General features: G+C 41.8%; 1 protein-coding gene across 3 annotated transcripts in view; it reads left to right on the top strand.

Annotated features, from left to right (window-relative positions):
- DAB2 (DAB adaptor protein 2) overlaps nucleotides 1-20,510 on the top strand; it is a 40,937-nt gene that overhangs the window by 3,409 nt on the left and 17,018 nt on the right. For all 3 annotated transcript variants that reach the window (XM_034773996.1, XM_034773997.1, XM_034773995.1), the window contains exons 2-3: nucleotides 17,072-17,270; nucleotides 19,688-19,827. In XM_034773996.1, the coding sequence (XP_034629887.1) occupies nucleotides 17,177-17,270; nucleotides 19,688-19,827 (234 nt within the window). In that variant the 5' untranslated portion in view covers nucleotides 17,072-17,176. The remainder of the gene's footprint in view (nucleotides 1-17,071; nucleotides 17,271-19,687; nucleotides 19,828-20,510) is intronic.

The raw sequence follows: 20,510 nt of genomic DNA, 5'->3' as shown, positions 1-20,510 counted from the left end.
AGTAGATCTTTACTGACAAAGCTCTGGCTCCTCCCTCCCCCACCTTAGAGTTCTAAACACTGAAGACAGCTGCAAGAAATACTTGCCATGCTCCTGCTAGGTCTCCATGCCATCCAATAATGGCTATTGGACATGCCTTTCTTCCCTCAAGAAGAAGAGCAGGAGTACTTGTGGCACCTTAGAGACTAACAAATTTATTAGAGCATAAGCTTTCGTGGACTACAACTATACTTCTTCGGATGCATATAGCTATATGCATCCGAAGAAGTGGGCTGTAGTCCACGAAAGCTTATGCTCTAATAAATTTGTTAGTCTCTAAGGTGCCACAAGTACTCCTGCTCTTCTTCTTGAGGGAAGAAAGGCATGTCCAATAGCCATTATTGGATGGCATGGAGACCTAGCAGGAGCATGGCAAGTATTTCTTGCAGCTGTCTTCAGTGTTTAGAACTCTAAGGTGGGGGAGGGAGGAGCCAGAGCTTTGTCAGTAAAGATCTACTTCAGGCAGTGGAGAGCTGTCTAACCCTATACCTCTAGTCATCTAAGTCAATAATACTTGGCTTCAAGGAGGGGGATTGTGGTCTCCCATCTCTCAGCAGCCTGCCCAGCTGGAACTAGAAGCTGTGGATGTCCAAGGTGAAATGAGGTAGTCTGTAATTTTTGAGTACTGTTCCCAGGCCCACAGGTTTCCTATCTTTTTGATGAGCTGCATGCTTCTAGGACACTTGGGTGGTCTCTTGGGCTGACCCAGCACTCTGGGATGCATGTGGACTGCATTCAGCAGTGCCAGCAATTTGGATGACATTACTGTCCATTATGAGAGCACTCAAAGCAACAGACTCCTTTATTGGCCACTTTAGAAACTTACTTTCACTGACTGCGAGAAAGCTCCCTCAGGCTTGGGGGGGGGGGGGGGATGAAGGCAATATGTTGTCCTTACTAGTGCCTATCTATCGGTCAGATCTACTGCCCAATTTAACTAACCACAGCGTTCAGTGCATAGCTAGATTAATGTCCTAAGCATCCTTCAGATAAGGGATCCTGAAAACTTCAATGGAAGAAACTGTGGCTTTCTAATAGGAAGAATCTTAAGATCAGAGGTTGGACAATGTTGCGCTTACTCCCACTGGGAATAACACATGAACAGAGCTGGCAATTCTAGACTGTCTTTTGGAACAGGTGTAATAGAAAGTAATCATGGCTAACTGACATAGCAATCAACTTGATGTCCTTGAACTCAAGTCTCTTGCAGGACTGTATGCTGAGGCTAGCCAGGTTACTGCAGAGGCCATCTTGTGTCACCACTCTTTTTGACAGTGCACAAATGCTGATCTAAACAGCTAAAATTCCCTTAGCAGACTTGAGGAGGAAGGTGCCTCTCCAGAGTATCCGAGGGAACACTAGCTGGAGGTGAGGTGGGAGGGTGGTGGCTAAGGAATGCCTGCTATAAATGAGTTGAGTTCACTGCCAGAACATCATGGTCTTGGGACTCAAAACACACTGGATACAGATGTTCTGAAATATCTAATACACTGCATTAGCAATATCTACAACAGGCCTTGCATTGATGCAGCTTGTGTATAGGCAACTAAACTGGCTCTACTTTTGTGTGTAGGCAAGCTTTGTTCCACCCTTCCCTTGGCCTCTTCCTTCCAATACTTAACTTTCTACGGCACAAATCCCACTGACCCAGGTTTGCCCTGGGAGTAGAGAACCCCCTCAGAACGAAGCATTGCTGACAAGATGTGTATGACCTGAGATAAGTGAAGGGAACCCACTCCCCAACACTGCAAAATGCTCTAGGGTTAAACACTTGATAAAACTCCCTACAGGCCTTCGCTCCCTCTAATTGTCTCCTAAAGTAACAAACAGAAGGATAATGCATGTCCTCTTAATATAACACTTTCAGTCCAGCAGGACCCATTAAGGACAGCACATTGGCCTTGACTGAATTTCCTCCCTTTCTACTAGTTCATATTAGAGCCTTATAGGATGAGACAGTGATTCACAGGATGGGGAGTATTTTATTAAATAAGGTTCAGTGACTGTACACAATTCAGGAGGCTTTAAAAAAAAAAGATACTGACTGGACACTTGTACTGCTCTCTTGCAGGGCAGGGAACAAGATACTAGCTAACAATTTTTACCTTAATACATGATGACTAAAGTGCCATGTAACTGCAAACATTCTGCTTCATAGAATCATAACATCTCCAACTACTGTGGAATTTTGTCACATGACTTAAAGTATAAGAATAAGACTTGTCCTGTGATAGGCAGACAAGATGAATAAGAGTACTGAAGGGATTACAATGAGTAATTCACTAAATCTCAGATCTGGTAGTACAGTAACCCTTCCTTGTGATCAACTCTTACAACTCCAATAGACAGGGATCATACACAAGGCCAAATAACCACCTATCTTGAAATGCAAAAAACTGGAGGAGGCAGTCTGTTTTCTGCAGCAGCAGATTATAAAGTAGTCAGACTGCAAACACTTGTTAGACTGAAGCTGATTTGCAAGATGGAGCTTCTGAGCAGGGTTCAAAGCTGGTACCTATCATCCTCCCTCATAGGAGATGAGCCCCATCTCCAGGCACTTGTGAAGTAGCTAAAATTCTCATTTTCAAAGGGTGATGGGGGACAAGGTGGTCCTAGAGGTGACTGATTTGTGGAAAAAGTACAAAGGAAGCCTGTCAGTCAGAATTAGAACTTGGAGTTCTTGACTGCTAAACCCAGGCTGTCTCCCTGAGAGGGAGTACGTGTTCTAGAAAGTTACTGCCTTGTGGCAAGGAAGAGCTTTCAGTCTGCCAGTAATGTCTAATGGGGGAATCCATATGCAGTTGTAAAATGTTGAATAACTACCTAAGGAAGCCCACTGGAAGACATAAAAATGTTGAGGCAGAGAACAGTTCAGATGAGAACCTCCCCTGTAGGTGCCTTTTAGACAGAGATCAGACACTAGTCTTGACTATAGTAGCTGCAGAAGGAAGTATAAACAAGTGCTTCCAGTTACTCCTTTTTGGCAAAGGCAACAGTAGCACCACAAATTCCCACTTGTACTATCAGTGATGTACAACTCTGCAGACCCCTAGAGATTTATCCTTGTATCTGATCAAGCAGTTAGCAAATCTCCCTAGGACCCTAGTCTATATAGACTAGACTCTAGCACTGGAAGATGCCCAGATATTAGTGAGGAGTACAGTACATTAACAAGCATGTGACAAACATCTCACTGCTTCATGTGTGATTCACTTTTATCTGTACTGACCAAGGGTACATCTACAGAAGGATAAAAGCCCATGGCATGGCTGTGGCTGGCCTAGATCAGCTGACTTGGGCTCTGGAGCTGGAAGCAGGGGAGGGGAAATTGCCATGTAGACACTTGAGCTGCAGCCCAAGCTCTGGGACCCTGAAAGGGTGGTGGGTCCCAGAGCTTGGGCTGTAGCCCTGAGCCTGAATGTACACTACTTCTCACACACACACACACCATCCCAGAGCTGAAGCCTGAGTCAGCTGACTTGGGTCAGCTGTATGTATTTTATTCCTGTGTAGACATGATCATATTGAAGTAGACTTGATATTCAATTTGCTTTTCCAGATTGACCATTCATAGCTATTATGACTTTTCATGAAGTACTGTTTTTCTTCTCTATAGAAACTCTTCTGTAGGCCAAATTCTAAGCACTTGCTGAATAATCCATTCTGTGCTTGGATCCTGAGCATAATGCAAATTCTCAATCAAATCCTAGCCCAACAGTTTGTAACTATTAACTTAGATCACACTACTCTTAAACACCACAAGGGTGATGGCAGAAAATAGGATTTACTGCAACTTTGTCATGGACAGTTGGAGCATCTGCACAGTACACCATGGCAGGCTGTGCAGAAGATATGCAATAATCCTATCTCATTTCTAATGAAATAGTCACATGCCTGAACTGCAAAGAGGACTATCTCAATGTTGGCAGATTTTGATTGCATCTTGTGAGATAACACTAACTGCTTCAATGTAGGGGGAAGTCTCAACTTTATTGGGACAGTGGGGAACCCTGGGATGGCAGAGTTCTTACAGGAAACCTCTTCTTACCACTTAGAGTAAATTCTATCTATAGGGTATGCTTCTTGAGCTACAATTCTAGGTGGAGGTGAATGGCTCTGAGCTATTCCTGTACTAAAATTCTTTGTTTACATGAGTTATAATGCACTTAGTCTGAGTTAAATAGACTTAACTGAGCAACACCAAAGTTGTGAAGATCCACAACAAATAGTGAAATAGAACTATAAGGACTGATGGTTGAGGCTTAAAGCAACAAACATATCTATACACTTCAGAAACTACATAGTCTTATGAGACTATTTAGGACCATTGAAGCTTCATACTAAAAGCTGCTTATAGGATTGAAGAGATCCATACCGAGGAGAAACTCTAGCTTCCAACTTCTGGATCTTGACACACTCTTGTCTAAAGCTTCTTAGTACAAACTGAAAATATCTACCTTTGTCACCTATATTTAAATGACCCAGAACTGCAATAGCCACAAAGCCATTTTGCCCTTTATTCAATTAGCTTCAGATGGGATAAGGGCATTGTGCAGATAAGCCTGGGGCAGAATCTGGCAAATTGCTTCCAATTATTCATATCTGAAGAAGTCATTGGCATGACTTACAGTAAAATCCTGGGTGCTGCTAAAAACTAAGTAAACAGCCAGTAAGCAGAATGCTGTTCCAACTTATAGATGCTGTATTTTTTTTTCTAGAGCTTGGTGACCAGTTAGGAACTAGTACAAAGATTTGGGTATGCTTATATTCATGGAGTTATTAACCAATATTAGAAACTGGCCAAAACCTGTTCCCATAGAAAGCTGGCTATTGAATCTCTTCCAACCAGTTCTCCTAAACATGTACAAATTCCTTAGAATGTCACATGTTTGAGAACAGATTTGTAATATGTCAAAATCCTTTAAACTGCTGAACAGCAAGTTCATTTGGAGAACTGTTAGATGAGTAGGCAACAGATGCCTGGCTTTAGTTTAAAAACAACCTGAAATTATGTAAATGCTGACTAAGCCATGTTCTTGTACTTCCTGGATTCTTAAAATCAAATGCTAAGTAAAGAGCAGAAAACTGGTGGGATGATGCCATGAGAACAGACTGTCCTGATCAGTTGATGGAGCAACAGCTAGTAAACTATGCTGATATGGGAAAGGCATTTGGATAGTGGGTCACTGGAATGACTTCTTGTTGCCTGTGCTAAGACCTTGGAGTACATCAGTCTCTCACAAATGAACCCCTGTGGCCACCATGGTTTGGTCACTGGCTTCACAGCCTTTTTTTTTTTTTTTTTTTTTTTTTGAAGTTCAGCAACCAAAAACTAAACCAGGGAACAGGCTCCCCATCGCTACCTCTTCATTGCAATTAAATATTGCTTCTAGAGTCAGCACAGTGGCACAGGAAGGAACTACTACAGTATCTTCTAAAAAACATCCCACAATAGAATAGCCTACAGAGGCAGGCCTGTGACCCTTGTCATAAGGATACACCTTTGTGAGAGAGGCCTAAACCCAGAGCAGGACTGACTCAAGTAGCTCATTTAAATGACAGTGAGACAAAACTGTTACTAGAAAAGCATTGTCTCAAATGACTATCTTAAGTGTTGTGAACTTTACTTTTTGTAAACTCGCTTTGACCAGCAGTGTTGTGATTGCTTAGACCTCAAGGCAAAAGCTGATATTTGTGAAAGGTCACCAAATGTCTGACAGTAGCTAGACTAAAACTGATTGTAGCAACTTTGAGATGAGCTTGCCATCAACATTAACTTGGATTATGGCCCCTTTTTAAAAAAACCTCCAGTCCTTTGGAAAGGGGGAAAGAGGAAGGACTCTTAGTGGCTGGTGGGGAGGGGAGCCAAGCATTTATACCTGGTGTGAAAAGAATGACTAGTAGTAAATGGCATACCAAAAATGATTCTAGTGTGAGTGATTCAACAGTTTGTGATAGTCCTCCATGGTTGGAGATAAGACAAGTGAACTGAATAAACTGCAGTATGTATCTTATGAGTTTTTCCACTTTGTATTAGTGGATAATCTAAGCAACTCTACCCAGATGTAAAGACACTTTTCTCAACCTGTGTATTTAATTTAAACATTAGCTTTAATAAAATTAATTTGCTTTAAAAGGCAAGGTGTCCATTGGCCACCATCAAGACTCAGTTTGCATCTGGATTTTGGTTGCTTGAGTCTTCACATCTGGTTCTAGTGGAACATATAGAAAAAACAGTTCACCAAATTACAGCTGGTGGAGATGACAAAGCTCTGGGTCAGTCTCATGCAACCTGCCTCTACTTTCCTAGATGTAGGCAAGAGACAAACATGTATTGCCAAAAATGCAGTGTGGTGTAAAGTATTCCCCTTAAAAGGGAAATGCTACATAAGCAGGCTTCAGAAGAAGCCTGCTGTATTTGCACTCTGATACCCCCATAATGTCATTGGGACACTAAGAAATGGAAATTCATTTAAATTTCTCTGAAATGAGAGCCAGAAAGGTAAATGGATAATCCCCCCCCCCCCCAACTTCACTTCAGGGGAATGAACTGTGATCTGTAGTGAGCTCCCTGAGGAGGCTAACCCCACTAGGGTCTCAGATTAGGCTCTGCCCCCATGTCTGTTAGACTGCTTGCTGGCTGACTGGTATCACTTTCTGATCATAAGGGGGGGAAGTTCAGTTCTTACTCAGCAGGTCATGTCACAATCTCAGCTGTTGCACTACAGTAGGTTCATTCAATTTAAAGTGTAAACTTGATGCCCTTGTCCACTCAAAGCATACAGTGCTCTAGCATTTTGGGTGCTTTAATAATGAAGCAAAACACTTCCAATATAGCACTTCAACTTTCCAGATGTGCACAAAAGACCCTGTTCAAAAGACAGATGTATCTGAATAGTGCATTCGTTTTTTTCTAATTCACTAATGCTTGCACAATGCCCTTCAAGGTTATGCAGTGCATTACCAATGAAACAGTGTTTAAACAGAAAAATGTGCAACATTAGCATCCAGTCTAGAGATTTATGTGAATAATTGTCATTGTCGGTCAAGCCACACAGGGACATACATGAATATGCTATTGTATAGCAGAAGCTGCCCCAAGTATCAGTGTCCTGATAGTATCAATGATTATTTCAGAATCTCTCATGAGAGCAGCATGTTTCTCTCTACCCTGTTTCAGCTTATTCCACTAACTTTATTTAGTAAATTAACCCACTTGTAGGGAGAGTGCTCCTATTAAAATAAAAAAAAATACTGAAGAGCTGCCAGGCAAACTGCAGCATCTCTTAAAAATAGATTTCTTCACATGCGCCACTGGAAACTGACAATATCCTCCAATAGCTATGTAATGGACTAAAGATGTCCTTTTGGCAAAAATGTAATGGTCTCTTTATGCAACTGCTGTTAATAGTGTTCCTGACTATTGGGTTGTAGTGCCTGTCTTCTCCAGACTCACTTAGTAAGAGCTGAAGCAGAGTACAAAAATACAAGCTTTCTAAACTATTAAGAATTCAAATGACTAACCGTTTGGGAGAAAACACTGCCTTACAAAACTATGTTCCTAGTACTTAAATTATTGCAGCAGTTCTGGCAACTTCCCTTATTCCCAACAGGCTATGTTGGCGTTGGCAATAAAGCCTTGCTTTCCTGTACTCTCTTAGCTTCCTGGGTTCTAATTCAAGGTTAATATTTACATGCATAACTCTTTCAGCTATAGCAAGCACTTGCAGACCAAGGGACAATGAAGAAGCACATGCTGTGAGGAGGACAAAATACTAGGCAGTCTAGCAGAGATGTTTACTTTCCTGTTAGTTTTTCCTCTGGTCTCCATGTTTCCCCAATTTTTTTCCTTTCTCCACACAATTTAACTCTCATGGTCCTTGATGCAGGGCCAGAAATGCAATTATTTCAGTTTCTATAAATGGCAGGTGAATTCTCTGCTTAACATAGTTCTCTCGTTCCCTCAGTTTCCAAATAGCAGCACAAGCTATGAAGAGGGATGCTATGTCCATAATAGAGGTTTGCAAAATCTAATTGCACAACTATTTGAAACAAAATGCCATCCTAAAGTAATGGTAGTACTGTAGCTTATTGGCCACAATCCTAAAATAAACTGAAGCTGCTATCCACGGAGCCTAGAAACTTCTGAGGAAACAACGCCTTTAAAATGGTTCTTAACCATCTGTATTTCTTATTCAATGATTCTTGGAATATCTTAGCCTTTCAAGAAGTCAGCCTGCCTTGCTACAGGTCTGAAGTGCATGGTAAAACTAATCTTAATTATCAGGTGGATAAGTTCCACTAAAATGCTTGAGTTAAGACACAGCCTCCCACAGGCATATAAGATGCATACTCGTTTGGGTGTGGGGTTGTACTTAATAGTCTGAAATACCTAGATTTCCTTGAACCACGCTGAAATCTCAGCAGGATTTCCTGCCTTGAGGTAGATGGCTGCATGGGACATGTCTTACGAGGTTTCTTATCGACAAACATGTCTATGTGAGGTGCTGTGCTACCCCTCTCTCCCTTCTCCCCTCCCCCCATGCCATATGTGCATGCTGAATGCTCACTCTTTATACATGGTCCAGCACTAAATATATTTCACCCCACAGGATACTGACAGGAGTGCTAGGCAAGTTCTGTTTCTGAGACTGATCTCAGTATTACATCAGAAGTAGAAGCATCAAGATAGGAACCTCAAATTAAGGAGAATCCTAAGACTAATAGTGGGTGTGGTTTTTAATGCAATAGTCTCCCTCTGTAGACCATACCTTATGAGTCTGGATGTTCCACTTAGTGGAACAATTTCTGACCATAGCTGCTGAGGGCCAAACTCTACCTCACTTACACTAGTGTAAAACTCAGAAGTACGAGGGCCAAATTTCTCAAGTGTCTGAGGTCTAGCCTATTCCAACTTTTTTCTAACTCTCCAATAACTCAGCTGAATTACTTGCTGCTTCCTCTTTCAATTAATATTTTTAAGCTTTTAACTGAAAGAAGCATGAGAAACTGGCACAATGAAAAAATACAAACATTTCCCTGAAATAATCCTTTAAATTCAAGAAGTGTAAAATTAAAGGACTAGAAGTCACATTTGAAGGGCTTTAGATCCCAATAGCTAAAGGGATGGGGGCAGACGAGGAAATGTATACAAATGTGGCCCTCTTTCCAGTGCTATTGTAGACAAGGCTTCATAAAGGGCTGGCAACTAATAGTCAGTGCAATGTATTCTGTATACATATGCTGAAGGTGCAGCTTTTGAGTTTCTTCCCAGATCAATCCTACTCCTGGATTAGATGACATGCACAGTACAGTATATGAAGTTGCCATATCTGGTTGTGTGCCCCTGCCCTGTTTTGTTTGAGTGGTGATAAAGCAAGAGCAGGTCTCAAAGTGATCTGGTCTCAGCTTTCAAAGTGTTAGCTGCTGTGCAGTCTAAGGCCAAAATACAGAGTGGCCTTGTTTCCACTACTATCAGTAAAAACCATGTTTCCAGGTGTTCTACTTGCTTTGTGGAAGACTCTAGCATCAATAGTGGAATACAATACTGCATGCACCTAACACATAAAGCCACCTGTTTTTGTTTGCTGTGCAGCCTTCAAAGCAAGGTGGACTCATGTATGTATAGTAGGGTGGTCTTGGCAGGCAATCAACAGCCAGTTAAATGGGATTAATTGTGCATCGCTTTATCCCCTGAGTCTTAAGCACTTGCTTCTTCCAAAGACTGATGGTCTTTATCTGAAAGCTTCAGACCCATCTGACAAATTATTTGCCCCATATGTAACCAATTGGTGGTTAAGTTATGGCTCTTGTGGGAATGCTTTCTCCTTCTTGGGTTAAATGGCTTGTAGTGCCCTAGTTGCTGACTTACTCAGAGCAGTCCCTAGTGGATGCCTTTACTTCATCATTGAACTAATGGCATCTGATCTATCCTGTTGCAAAGAGCTTTTGGAGAAGTACTCACCTGTGAATACTACTCTTGTGGCACTGCATGACAGTGCAGCAACCAAAGACTTACTCAGTTATATACAGAGTGGTTGCCAAAACAAACTAAAATAGCAGTTGCTATTTGACTTTCTAACTTGGCCATATGTTGACTTCAACTTAGCCTTGGTCTGTCTAGGTTCTCACTGGTCTCTGACTTGGCTTCAAACTGGAGTAGGACTTTCAAGAGAACTAGATTGAGAATAAGTGTCCTGTACAACAGTAATAAAACAGTGCAGCTCACCTGCTGATCTTAATAATCAATATCGTTCTCTCTGGGCTAGAGAATACCTTGAACACTAGAAGCACTAGCTGGCCCAAATGATCACACCTGGCTGGATTACCAATAAGTCTTCAAGTAGTCCCTGCACTCTTAACAGAAGCTGAACATCAGACCCTCCCCCTCAAGAGGAATGTGGCAAGGGGAAAGGTAGTGTGGTGCACAACTTCAAGACAAAGTTCCTCTATCTACATCTCCTCCCTATTTCTGGCTAGGCATGTATAGCTTCTGAAAATGGCAAGCCCCCTTGGCTCAGTTAGGGCACATTTTACTGGGTAGTTATAGCTTAACCTGAATCACCTCCTAGATCCTAGCAACCCGAAGTTAAAATTAGGGTGACCACCTGTTCCAAATTAGGCAGGGAGTCCCAAAATGCAGAGTTCAAGTCTTGGGCTGAAGAACTCAGGACAGCATTTGTCCTGGATTCTCCACAGCTCGGCTTGGCACCTTCCTGAGGCTCAGGTGGGGCCAGCCTCTTCCTGGGTGGTGGGACTGCTCTCTGGCACCTGCCCTGGGCAGGTGGAGGGTCCATGGCTCCCCACAGCAGCCTGGACTCCCTGAGCAACTCTTACCATGGCCCAGCTCTGGCTTCTGGCCTCAGCAGGGCCATTGAGGGGTGGAGGGGGAGAGTGGGATCCAGCATGTATCCCACTTCTGAAAAGGTGGTCACCCTACTTAAAATACCCCTTGCTCATTGCATTATCTCTAAAGTGGTTACACAAGTCTGGGAGTACTCATACAGCACAAGGTCTTCTCAGACCACTAAACTGTTATTGTTAATGAAATTCTTTGAACTAAATATGGTGCTTTTTTGAGCTACTCTTGAGGCTCATCTTAGAGTAAAGAAGCCCAACTCACTAAAACATTAACTTTGCAATAGTCTAACCTTTGCACATTCCTGAACATCTGGCTCAGCAGGAAAAATGACTGAGTCTCCCAGCTAGCTGAGTGAGAATGCATCCCATGGCATGGTAAATGACTTCCAAACTGTTTAACTGTGCATCAAATGTGTTGCTTTTTGCAATAAAATCTGAAGGACCATGTTCTGGAGTAAAATACTGGCACATGATTTTCAAATATCTGTTCCAGGACAGGGATACAACAAGCCAACACAGAGCTATTTCAAACCTAGCTCAAAATGCAACCTGCAAACCTGGCTCATTCCCAGATTCATAATAGTCTTCAGTCGAAGCTTTGTACAGTATGCATTTGCTATTGGCTTTGGACAATCTAGTTAGAAACTGGACACCCCCTCTGTAGGCAAAAACATAATCTGACTTCCACAGTGAAAATGGATCCAATCTTTCCTATCTAAGCCTTAGGAATACTCTAAAGAGACTCCTTGGAACCTAAACTGGTGCATAAGCTTCCAAAAGGGGTAGGGAAATAGGGTAATTCTATCAGTGGGGGAGCACATACCTGCAATGGTAAGACTCTTCTGAGTAAGAGAAGGCAGCTTCAATCCTTGGGTATATAAACTGTGTAGGAACAGATCTCCAGAAAGTAATCACTTGCCTTTGGTGGACCATTTTTCAGTGGAGCCTCACTCTGGCATATCTTGGCTTTCTAAGGAGGGCAGTTGTCCATTTGCTCATCAAAATAGTACTTCATAACCTTTGGTTGCTGCCTCCCTGACTCAACCTACTTATTGAGAACCATTCATTTAAGTTGGGCTTATATTAACTGTTCTCAATAAGAACTGGTTAACTGACCTCTCAAAGCAGTTGTCAGTAGGGAATCCTAATCAGATGGGTGTGATCTAGTGGGGATCCACAGGGATCACTACTGGTTTAATGATCAATCTTTAGATCAATGATCTAGAAGTAAATTTGCAGAAAACAAAGGTGGGCAGAATGCCCTGGCATTCTGAACCAATCTGGATCACCTGGTAACATGGCTTTACCATGAAAGCAATGCATTTGTTTGTATTAAAATGCAAAGTCATACATCAAGGGGTGGTCCTCATACCTACTGGATGGGGACTTTCAGAAGATCTCCTTTCCCTAAGGATGGGGAAGGGGGTAATAAAAGGACAAACAACTCAACGTGAGCTCCCAGTGTAGCAGTTTGGGGGCAGAGACAGGGGTAACATGATCTTGGATAAAAAGAACAGGAGTACTTGTGGCACCTTAGAGACTAACAAGCTTATGCTCCAATAAATGTTAGTCTCTAAGGTGCCACAAGTACTCCTGTTCTTTTTGTGGATACAGACTAACACGGCTGCTACCCTGAAACCTGGTATAGGATTGTAATTTTTCCAGTTGTAGCCATTGGTGGGACTCTGTAGAAATCAAATGGATAAGCTGCCGAAAAAAGTAATGCAAGAACAACCAGTCAGGTTGATCTAGAGGCAGACTTGTGATTAGATGATGGGACACCATAGTCAGGAAAACTATGCTGTGCTAATGGAAGAATGGTGACATTGTACTTCTCCCTGAACCTGCAAAGATGCTCTGGGCTGAAAGACTATTTAAACTCCACTGCTTGTAGTGGTGATGCCAATAGTCATAATGAATCAGCTTTTAAGGAATCTACAAAGAACTGAAACCTTAGCATTAGAAAAAGGAAATTAAACTTGAAGTTTCACATAACTGTACATGTGAATCAAGACTTCCAGAAATCTTTGCAACAGACAAGGCCTTTATCATAGGCCTAGTTGATCTACTGGCTGTGACTAAAATATAGCTGCTAGTGCTCAAAGTTTAGGGAGGTTATAAACTAGCTTTTTGCTCTAGTCTGTAAACCATAGGAGCAATTTAATGCAACCTGTGAATCTGGGTTAGTCAAAATTAGTGATGGAAGAGATTGTGTAGCTAAAACAGAATACCTATTTGTAGGTTTCTCAGATCATAATATGTTTATTACGTATCCATGCAAACAATGTTGCACTAGAGGCATCTGCTTTAAATTGAACAGGAGAGTAAATCTCTAAGTGGGATGAGATTAAATCTTGGTGACCAATATGCATTAAGTTTGTTGTAATTGACCCTAGACTTCATGTGGAATCAACTTTTTGGTATAGATTCTACAGGTTCCCCCTGGATCAGATTGGCAGAGACTTTTGGTTTTTTCACTTTCCTCTGCAGCATGAGGCACAGTTGACTTGTGGGTTTAAACTAATGAGTGGTAGATTTTCTGTAACTTTAAGTCTTTAAATCCTGATTTGAGGACTTCAGTAACCTAGCCAGAGGCTGTCGAGTACAGGAGTGGGTGAGTGAGGTTCTGTGGCCTGCAATGTGGAGGAGGTCAGGCTAGAGGATCATGATGGGTCCCTTTTGGCCTTAAAGTCTTAGTCTAACTGTTACAAAGAGCTCACCTATATGGCCACAAGTCTAAAGTTTTATATAGTGGTGGGAAACTAAACTGAAAAGGTGACACTACCCACCAAGAAATAGTCTGGCTGAGGAAAATCTCTTGCAAACCAAAAGCTCAGCAATGTTAATTCCAAGAATTTTTTCCAAAGGTAACATCCAGCATAAATGTTCAAAACTCCTGAGCAGTCCAAAACCTTGCTCACTAGCTATATAAAAGCCTTACCTAGCCATGACTAGACACATGGGTATTAATACTTGATTTAGGACTCCTGGTCTCTTTATGGCTTGGTCATTTTGGAACATGTTCACTTGGCTTCCAATAAGCAGCATGGAAGAACATTCTGGGTCTTCTCACTTAATTGCAGTTGAAGTGCACAAATTTGTGCAGAAAGTTCAACAGCTGACTCTTAAGTGCAAGACTAAGCAGCAGAACTTCATGTTGGTTTTGGAGGCATCAGTCAAACCTCCAAACCAAATTTTCTAGACTCAAAACTGGATACTTCTGGAATTTTTGCCAACAGTTGCCCTTTTCCCACAAGAAGTGATCTTGGAAGCAGGGGGAGCAGACTACACAAGACTTATGCCTGCCTTGGTCAGTTTTCAGAATCCAACACTTAGCAGCTATCACTGACTGTCTTGCTTCAGTGAAGGCAGATGAGCTTTGAGTTTCCAGCTTAACTTCCTGATCTCCAGTGACTGGTTTGATCACTCCTATGCTAGAGATGATTGATTTGGCTGCCCCTCTTAGGGGACTGACTTAATCAGGTGGAGGATAGTGGCCTGAACACTGACTAGCCTTTTGACTAGAGCAAGGAAGGAAATAGCAGCTTTCATGGAAATTCTCTTCCAATCTGGTCTATATGTATAATTTTGCTCCAATCTTTCAATAGCCTTAGTTTTAGGTGCAATACTACAACACTGCAGCTTCCACTTGACTAGATAACTAGGAAAGATGGACATCTTTCCTAGAAAATGTTACAGCTGTTCTGCTGGGTAATATTGTATCTGAGGGCAGTAATAGGAAATATACATGCTTCAGATTTTATAAGACTCCCAGTATTTAGAGGAGACACCCTTATTGACTCCAGGCAGCCTACACCAAAGAGCCACTTAATGGGTTCACTTTAGGAATTTCACAATTAAGAATGAATTTGCTGTCATTTGGAGTTTGAGAAACAGAAACCAAAGAGCTACACATTCATCCTGCCCCATCTGCACTGAAAGTCAATATTAACAGCTATCAAATTACTCATAGGACTTAGGTACTGGTTTAATTTTTATTAAACCAGTACCTAACTGACTTGCCTTGTGATGTAGCTCCTCTTCAGTGCTATAGGGAAAACCAAACTAAAAATTAGTGACTCAGACAACCTTTAAACTTTAGCATGAGGAAACCTTATGCTAAGTGGTAATAGCTTGTAATATTTGTCATCTGATATCAGTGTGACAATGTAGCTTTCTAACTGGCTCTAGACACTTACTTTTAAGTATGCTTTATTGTCCCCTGGAAGCCTATTTCTATTTCCTGACTGCTTCAGATGGCTGACTAGATATTTTTTTTAAATTCTTTAAATACTGTCTCATTGTGGATGTCTTGCATATTTTGAAATCCAGTTTTGCCAGGTAAAGTTGCATTTATCTGATGCTTTGCCTGTGCTAGATCTGGAAATACTAGATCAGGGTAGTCCATTTTTTTTTGTCCAAATTTCTTGAGCAAGGTACAGTCAAGGTCCAGACACCAGAGAAAATTAAAATGAACTGATTAAGATTTTTTGTCTGTTCAAAAGCATCTGGTGATGCAGATTTGGCCTGCAGTTCACCTATTGATTATCCCTGAACTTAGATGTCAAAATACATTGTTACTAAACAGTTACTCTCTGTCTTTCAAACTAAATTAAGAAACCACTTAGAGCTTGATCAGGACTGCAGAGTTTGAAGATCCTCTGTAATTACTTCATGGCTTCTTAGTCAATCAAATGAGACAGTCCGGTGATAGAACTAGGGGTGCTGCCACATCCCCTAGCTTGAAGTGGTTTCTATCATATACAGGGTTTACAGTTTGGTTCAATGACTCTCAACACCTCCACTATCAAAATTGTTCCAGCACCCTTGGAGACAATTTGAAGGGGCTATTACTGTAAAACATACTGGCTTTACTCAAAACTCAACCCAAGTACCAGGTCTTTTTAGACTGTAAGACAACTAAATGTAGGGAACATAATTATTTCTGAATAATCTTCACCTTCTAATGGTGCACAAATGATTGCCTAGGTAACTTGGATAACTGTCTGTAAACACATGAGGTTTAGTAGACTGTACTGTAGTAGTTCCTTTCAGCTTGCTCATATTTGTAAAGTAGAACTACCCTTAAGAATTAAACTGGACAAAATAACTTGTAGAACTGCCTGCTGCACAAGTTCCTACTGAACTTTTGCTGGGCGGGTGGGCAAAAAGCCATCCAAGGACAAGGGATCTTCTGAGATCTACATGAAGGGCACATACCTTTACACTCTGGCAAAATGATGCCTCTGCCCACTACATCACATTCTTGTTAGCCCAACCAGCACAGGACCACAAATTATGGGCCTGCTTGTATAATCCACTTGAGAACCATACTTATCTGGATTAGTGAACAACCATCACATGGCATGAGAGGCTCTGAAATGGAGAGCATATCTGCACAGAATCAGTCCCTACATGTGTTATACCTAAAGTCTTGACAGATCTGACTGTCTGGAGTCTATTGCATTATTGGCTGTCAGATAGGAGTTCTTATCATCCAGAAGGACAAATCTGTGCAGAAAATGGGTATTTAGAGCATCAATCTTGAGGAGAGGAGGAGAGAAGCAGTGGGTAAGCTTAAGTCTCAGCAAGGGGAGAATACAATCTACTTCAGGCCACATAACTTTTTTGCAAAACTGCAAGTGCTGTACTTATTCACCTATGTGGAATCTGAAGCACTTACCAGTAGCTTTCCTCTTCCCTTCCCTATTGTGCAATTGCAAAATGCTCACTTATTTAGCAATAGTTAGTCCTTTGTTTATAGGAGGCTAAGTGAAATTGATCAAAATGGCAGTTTAGCTAGACTAGAAGCCAACTTCTGTATGGCAAATAAAGCAGAAACATCTCAGGGGAGCAATTGTATAAAATTGACACCTTGACCTCCTTGGCACACAAAGCAAATAGTGGCTAGATCTTGATCATGTCCTGTAACTAAGCACTTTGGCTATTAACATATGTGAATATCAGTGTCCCTTGATGGGATGCCTTAATGTCTTCCATGAAAGGTCTACAGCTGTAACTACAACTCATGTGAAATCTAACTTCTTCACTGGTCTGTATCTAGTGGACCTATGGCATGTACTTTTTTTTTTAATAGTCTTAATATGGTGACACTTTTAAATCAAATGGAATATTGGCAGTTTAACTAAAGTACTTAATCTCCTTGCTGAAGGTGAAGTATTATGCCTGCCTGTTGATCACTGTTTGGACATCCAACAACACAGCGAGTATTGCATTCTTTAATGCTTGTGGCATTGAGGCTGGCCTCCATCTCAAAATGTCTAATGAAGTAGAAACAACTAATATCAACAACCAGCCTGAGCAGCAGGCAGTACCAAAAGCACCTGCCTCAAAGAAGGAAAAAAAGAAGGGTAAGCAATTCATCCCTCTTCAATACTAAGTTACCTCATATGCAGGCTGTGACTATTATCCCTCTAATATTTCTTCAAAATATCACTGGAGGGCACTCTTTAAAATAGCAACTGCTCTGAATGCATGTCCAAAACTTTAGCATAACCCCTCAAGGGACTTACTTAAACTGGGGGCAGGGAGTAGGTAATGAATACTAGCCAAGATGATCAAAAAGATGTCTGAATCCTTAATGCTGTTAAGTGGTTCACTTCCATAGTGCTGGGCATCTAACAGTTGCCACTGATAGCTTAATCTCCAGGAAGCTATTGACACTTGCCCATGAACCTTTCCTTCTGAAAAGACTACTGCATTTAATGCCAGACTTAAAACCTATTGCCTAAAGAACTTCTGCCAAATCCCAGAAGCTTAAGTTATCAACTAGATGGCCTCATTTTATTATTTATTTATTTATTTATTTATTTTATATATAAAAATAACCCAAATGATCACTATTGGAGCCTATAAAAGGACCCATCAGAGTTGAACTTGTTCATACTCTACTCAACTTTCATGGCAGTGCAAGAGATTCTAGCAAACCTTCAATACTGAACTGACACTCTCTCCCCTATCTTTCTAGAGTCCATAAAACCTAAAATCATTCTAAGGTGGTAGGGAGGAAGCAACTGGACCGACTGCAAGATCTTAGATGTGTATCAGTTACTCTCATAAACCTGCAGCTATCTTCAAAGGAATAGCTCACTGTTCTGGAACAGTGTTTAAAAATCTAAGTACTAACTTAGAACTGGAAACCTCCTGTTCAGGTTCTGGTCATCTGGATGGTGGAGTCAAATGCATGTTGTCTGCACATCATTCTACAGACACTATTCCACATACAGAGTGGTCAAACCTGTGTTGGGTTTTTTGTGCATAACACTCACCTCTGAATTTCAGAGGTTCTAATACCTGCTGGCTGCTTAAAGGTAATCTACCAGAATCAAACATTAGCCTTTGTTGTAGTGTCCAAATACTTAACTTTCATAGTCTGTAGCACAACAAAGTTGTGGTGTATGAACTAACAGGACTGAAGTCTGCTTCTGTAGATCTTATTAATCACTTGATGTATGACCCATAAATCTTGTAGACAACATTTCTTGTCACCAAAAGTTAATGTATGAACATGCTCGCTGCAGAATGGAAGAGTAATCTAATTGGTTATAGACAAAGATTTTTATGCAGTGTCAGAGCTTGGTATCACAGGTTACAATATCATCACAAATTATCTTTTGTTACTAAAACTCATGCCTTAGGTCTTGGCAAAGTGACAATCTAAGGCAGGGGTGAAAGTAATAAATTCTTACCAGTACAGGGGCCAGGCCTCAGGGCAGAAGGGGCAGGGCTGGAGGTCAGCCTCCCCCAGCCAGCCCATCCATGCTACTTGGCCCTTGCCACCCAGGGCTCCATGGGTGATTTAAAAGGGCCTGGAGCTCCCAGCCTCTGCCACAGTAGCAGCAGCTGGGAGCCCTGGGCCCTTTTAAATTGCAAGCACCAGGGCAGCTGCCCTTTTGCCCCCACCCTCCCTGTCAGCAGCCCAGGGGGGCAAACAGGGCAACTATGTTAAAGTGCTGCGGCAGCACTCTAACATCATTGCTCGGTTTGCCTCCCCCATAGGCAGCCCTGCCAGTAAGAACTGTACCAGCAGGGCCACCAACATTAAGAGCTGCTGTGGCAGCACTTTGAGGGTCCTTCACCACAACAACACTCTAACATTGCTGCCCACCCCCCCATCAGTGGCCCTGCTGGTAGGGTCTGTACCTGTTTGTGTTTAGACAGTTAGCAACCCTAGACTAGGGGCTTTGGGATAAACAACCTGATTTTAAACTGGCTCAGGGCCTTCTTCCTGTCCCAGCGAACAGACGAGTCCCCTGCTCCATTGAGGGCCCCAATCCTTCGCGTAGGGCTGGAAGGACTGATAGGGCCTGTACCAGCAGGGCCACCGCCAGGGGAGGCAAAAGGGGCAGGGATGTTAAAGTATGGGCTCATACAGCTCACTTTCACCCCTGTCCTAAGGTAATATGCCTATTTCAAGATCTAGAAAGCCTGTAGCATAACCTTGTTAACATTCAGACTAAAACCCCAATTGGTGCAAAGAAGCAACTTCTTGTATTGATTCTCTAAACTAAGCTTTAAACTGATGCCTCGTATTGCTTCCCCACAATTCTAAATCCCCCATCTAATAAACAATGGGGACCCAATGGTACAAGAGTACTGGATACTCCCATTTAGCCGATACCTTAAAAGCAATACTAAAACACATGGCCCATGTAACTTTGTTAGCAGCAGACTAGAATGGATTACAAAATGAATGACAAAGCACTCTCTTCAGAGAGACTAGACACTTAAGCTCCAAATACCATTTAAAAGCTTATCTATCTTTCAGGTTCAGAAAAAACAGATGAATTTCTTTTGGCCAGATTCAAAGGGGATGGCGTAAGATACAAAGCCAAGTTGATTGGCATTGATGATGTTCCAGAAGCAAGAGGAGACAAAATGAGCCAAGATTCAATGATGAAGCTGAAGGTAAAGGTCTGAACTTGGCCTTTTTAACCAGACATGCATGCTAGTCAATAGGCAGACTATAGTGGTCAAAGGCAAGCCATGCCACAACTCCCACTGTGTACCAAAGCAATATCAAGCAATTACCACACTTCAGTGTGATAGAGGTGCACAGATCCTAACTGGAGGAAAGGTGCCACTCCAATCAAAAGATTAGCAGAACTAATGAAGGGAAGGAAGCAGCCCAAAATTACAATGAGCAATGGTTTAATCTGAAAATTGCTCTGCAGATATTTCATAATCCATATAGTTCTTTGCATCTGAACTGGAAGATGCAGGTTGGTGAGCCAAAATCAAATCCTAAACTTGGGGAATTTAAACTCCCTGGAAGGGAGTGAAGGTGGCAGGGAGAATTTCCATAGCAGTTGTGAAGACTCTAAATTGGATTAGTCAAAGAACATGCATCCACTACTACTGTAACTAAAACAAATGCATGCTCGTCTAGCAATTCAAGAATGCGCAATAAAACCTTAAGTCTTATTCTCTAGACTGCTTTGCTATAGGTCATAATGCAGGCAAAGCAGAGTGAACGACAAAGCTACAGTCAGCAACATTAAGTGTGTTCAGAATTACATGCCTCAGTGGTCATATCAGCCTCTTCAGTACTAATAACTTAATCATTCTTGTTGGGCAGTATGGATAAGCAT

The sequence above is a fragment of the Trachemys scripta genome, chromosome 6, assembly GCF_013100865.1.
Source record: "Trachemys scripta elegans isolate TJP31775 chromosome 6, CAS_Tse_1.0, whole genome shotgun sequence".
NCBI lineage: Eukaryota > Metazoa > Chordata > Testudines > Emydidae > Trachemys > Trachemys scripta.
Note: the sequence above shows the minus strand (reverse complement) of the source record. Positions and strands in the feature narration are given on the sequence as shown.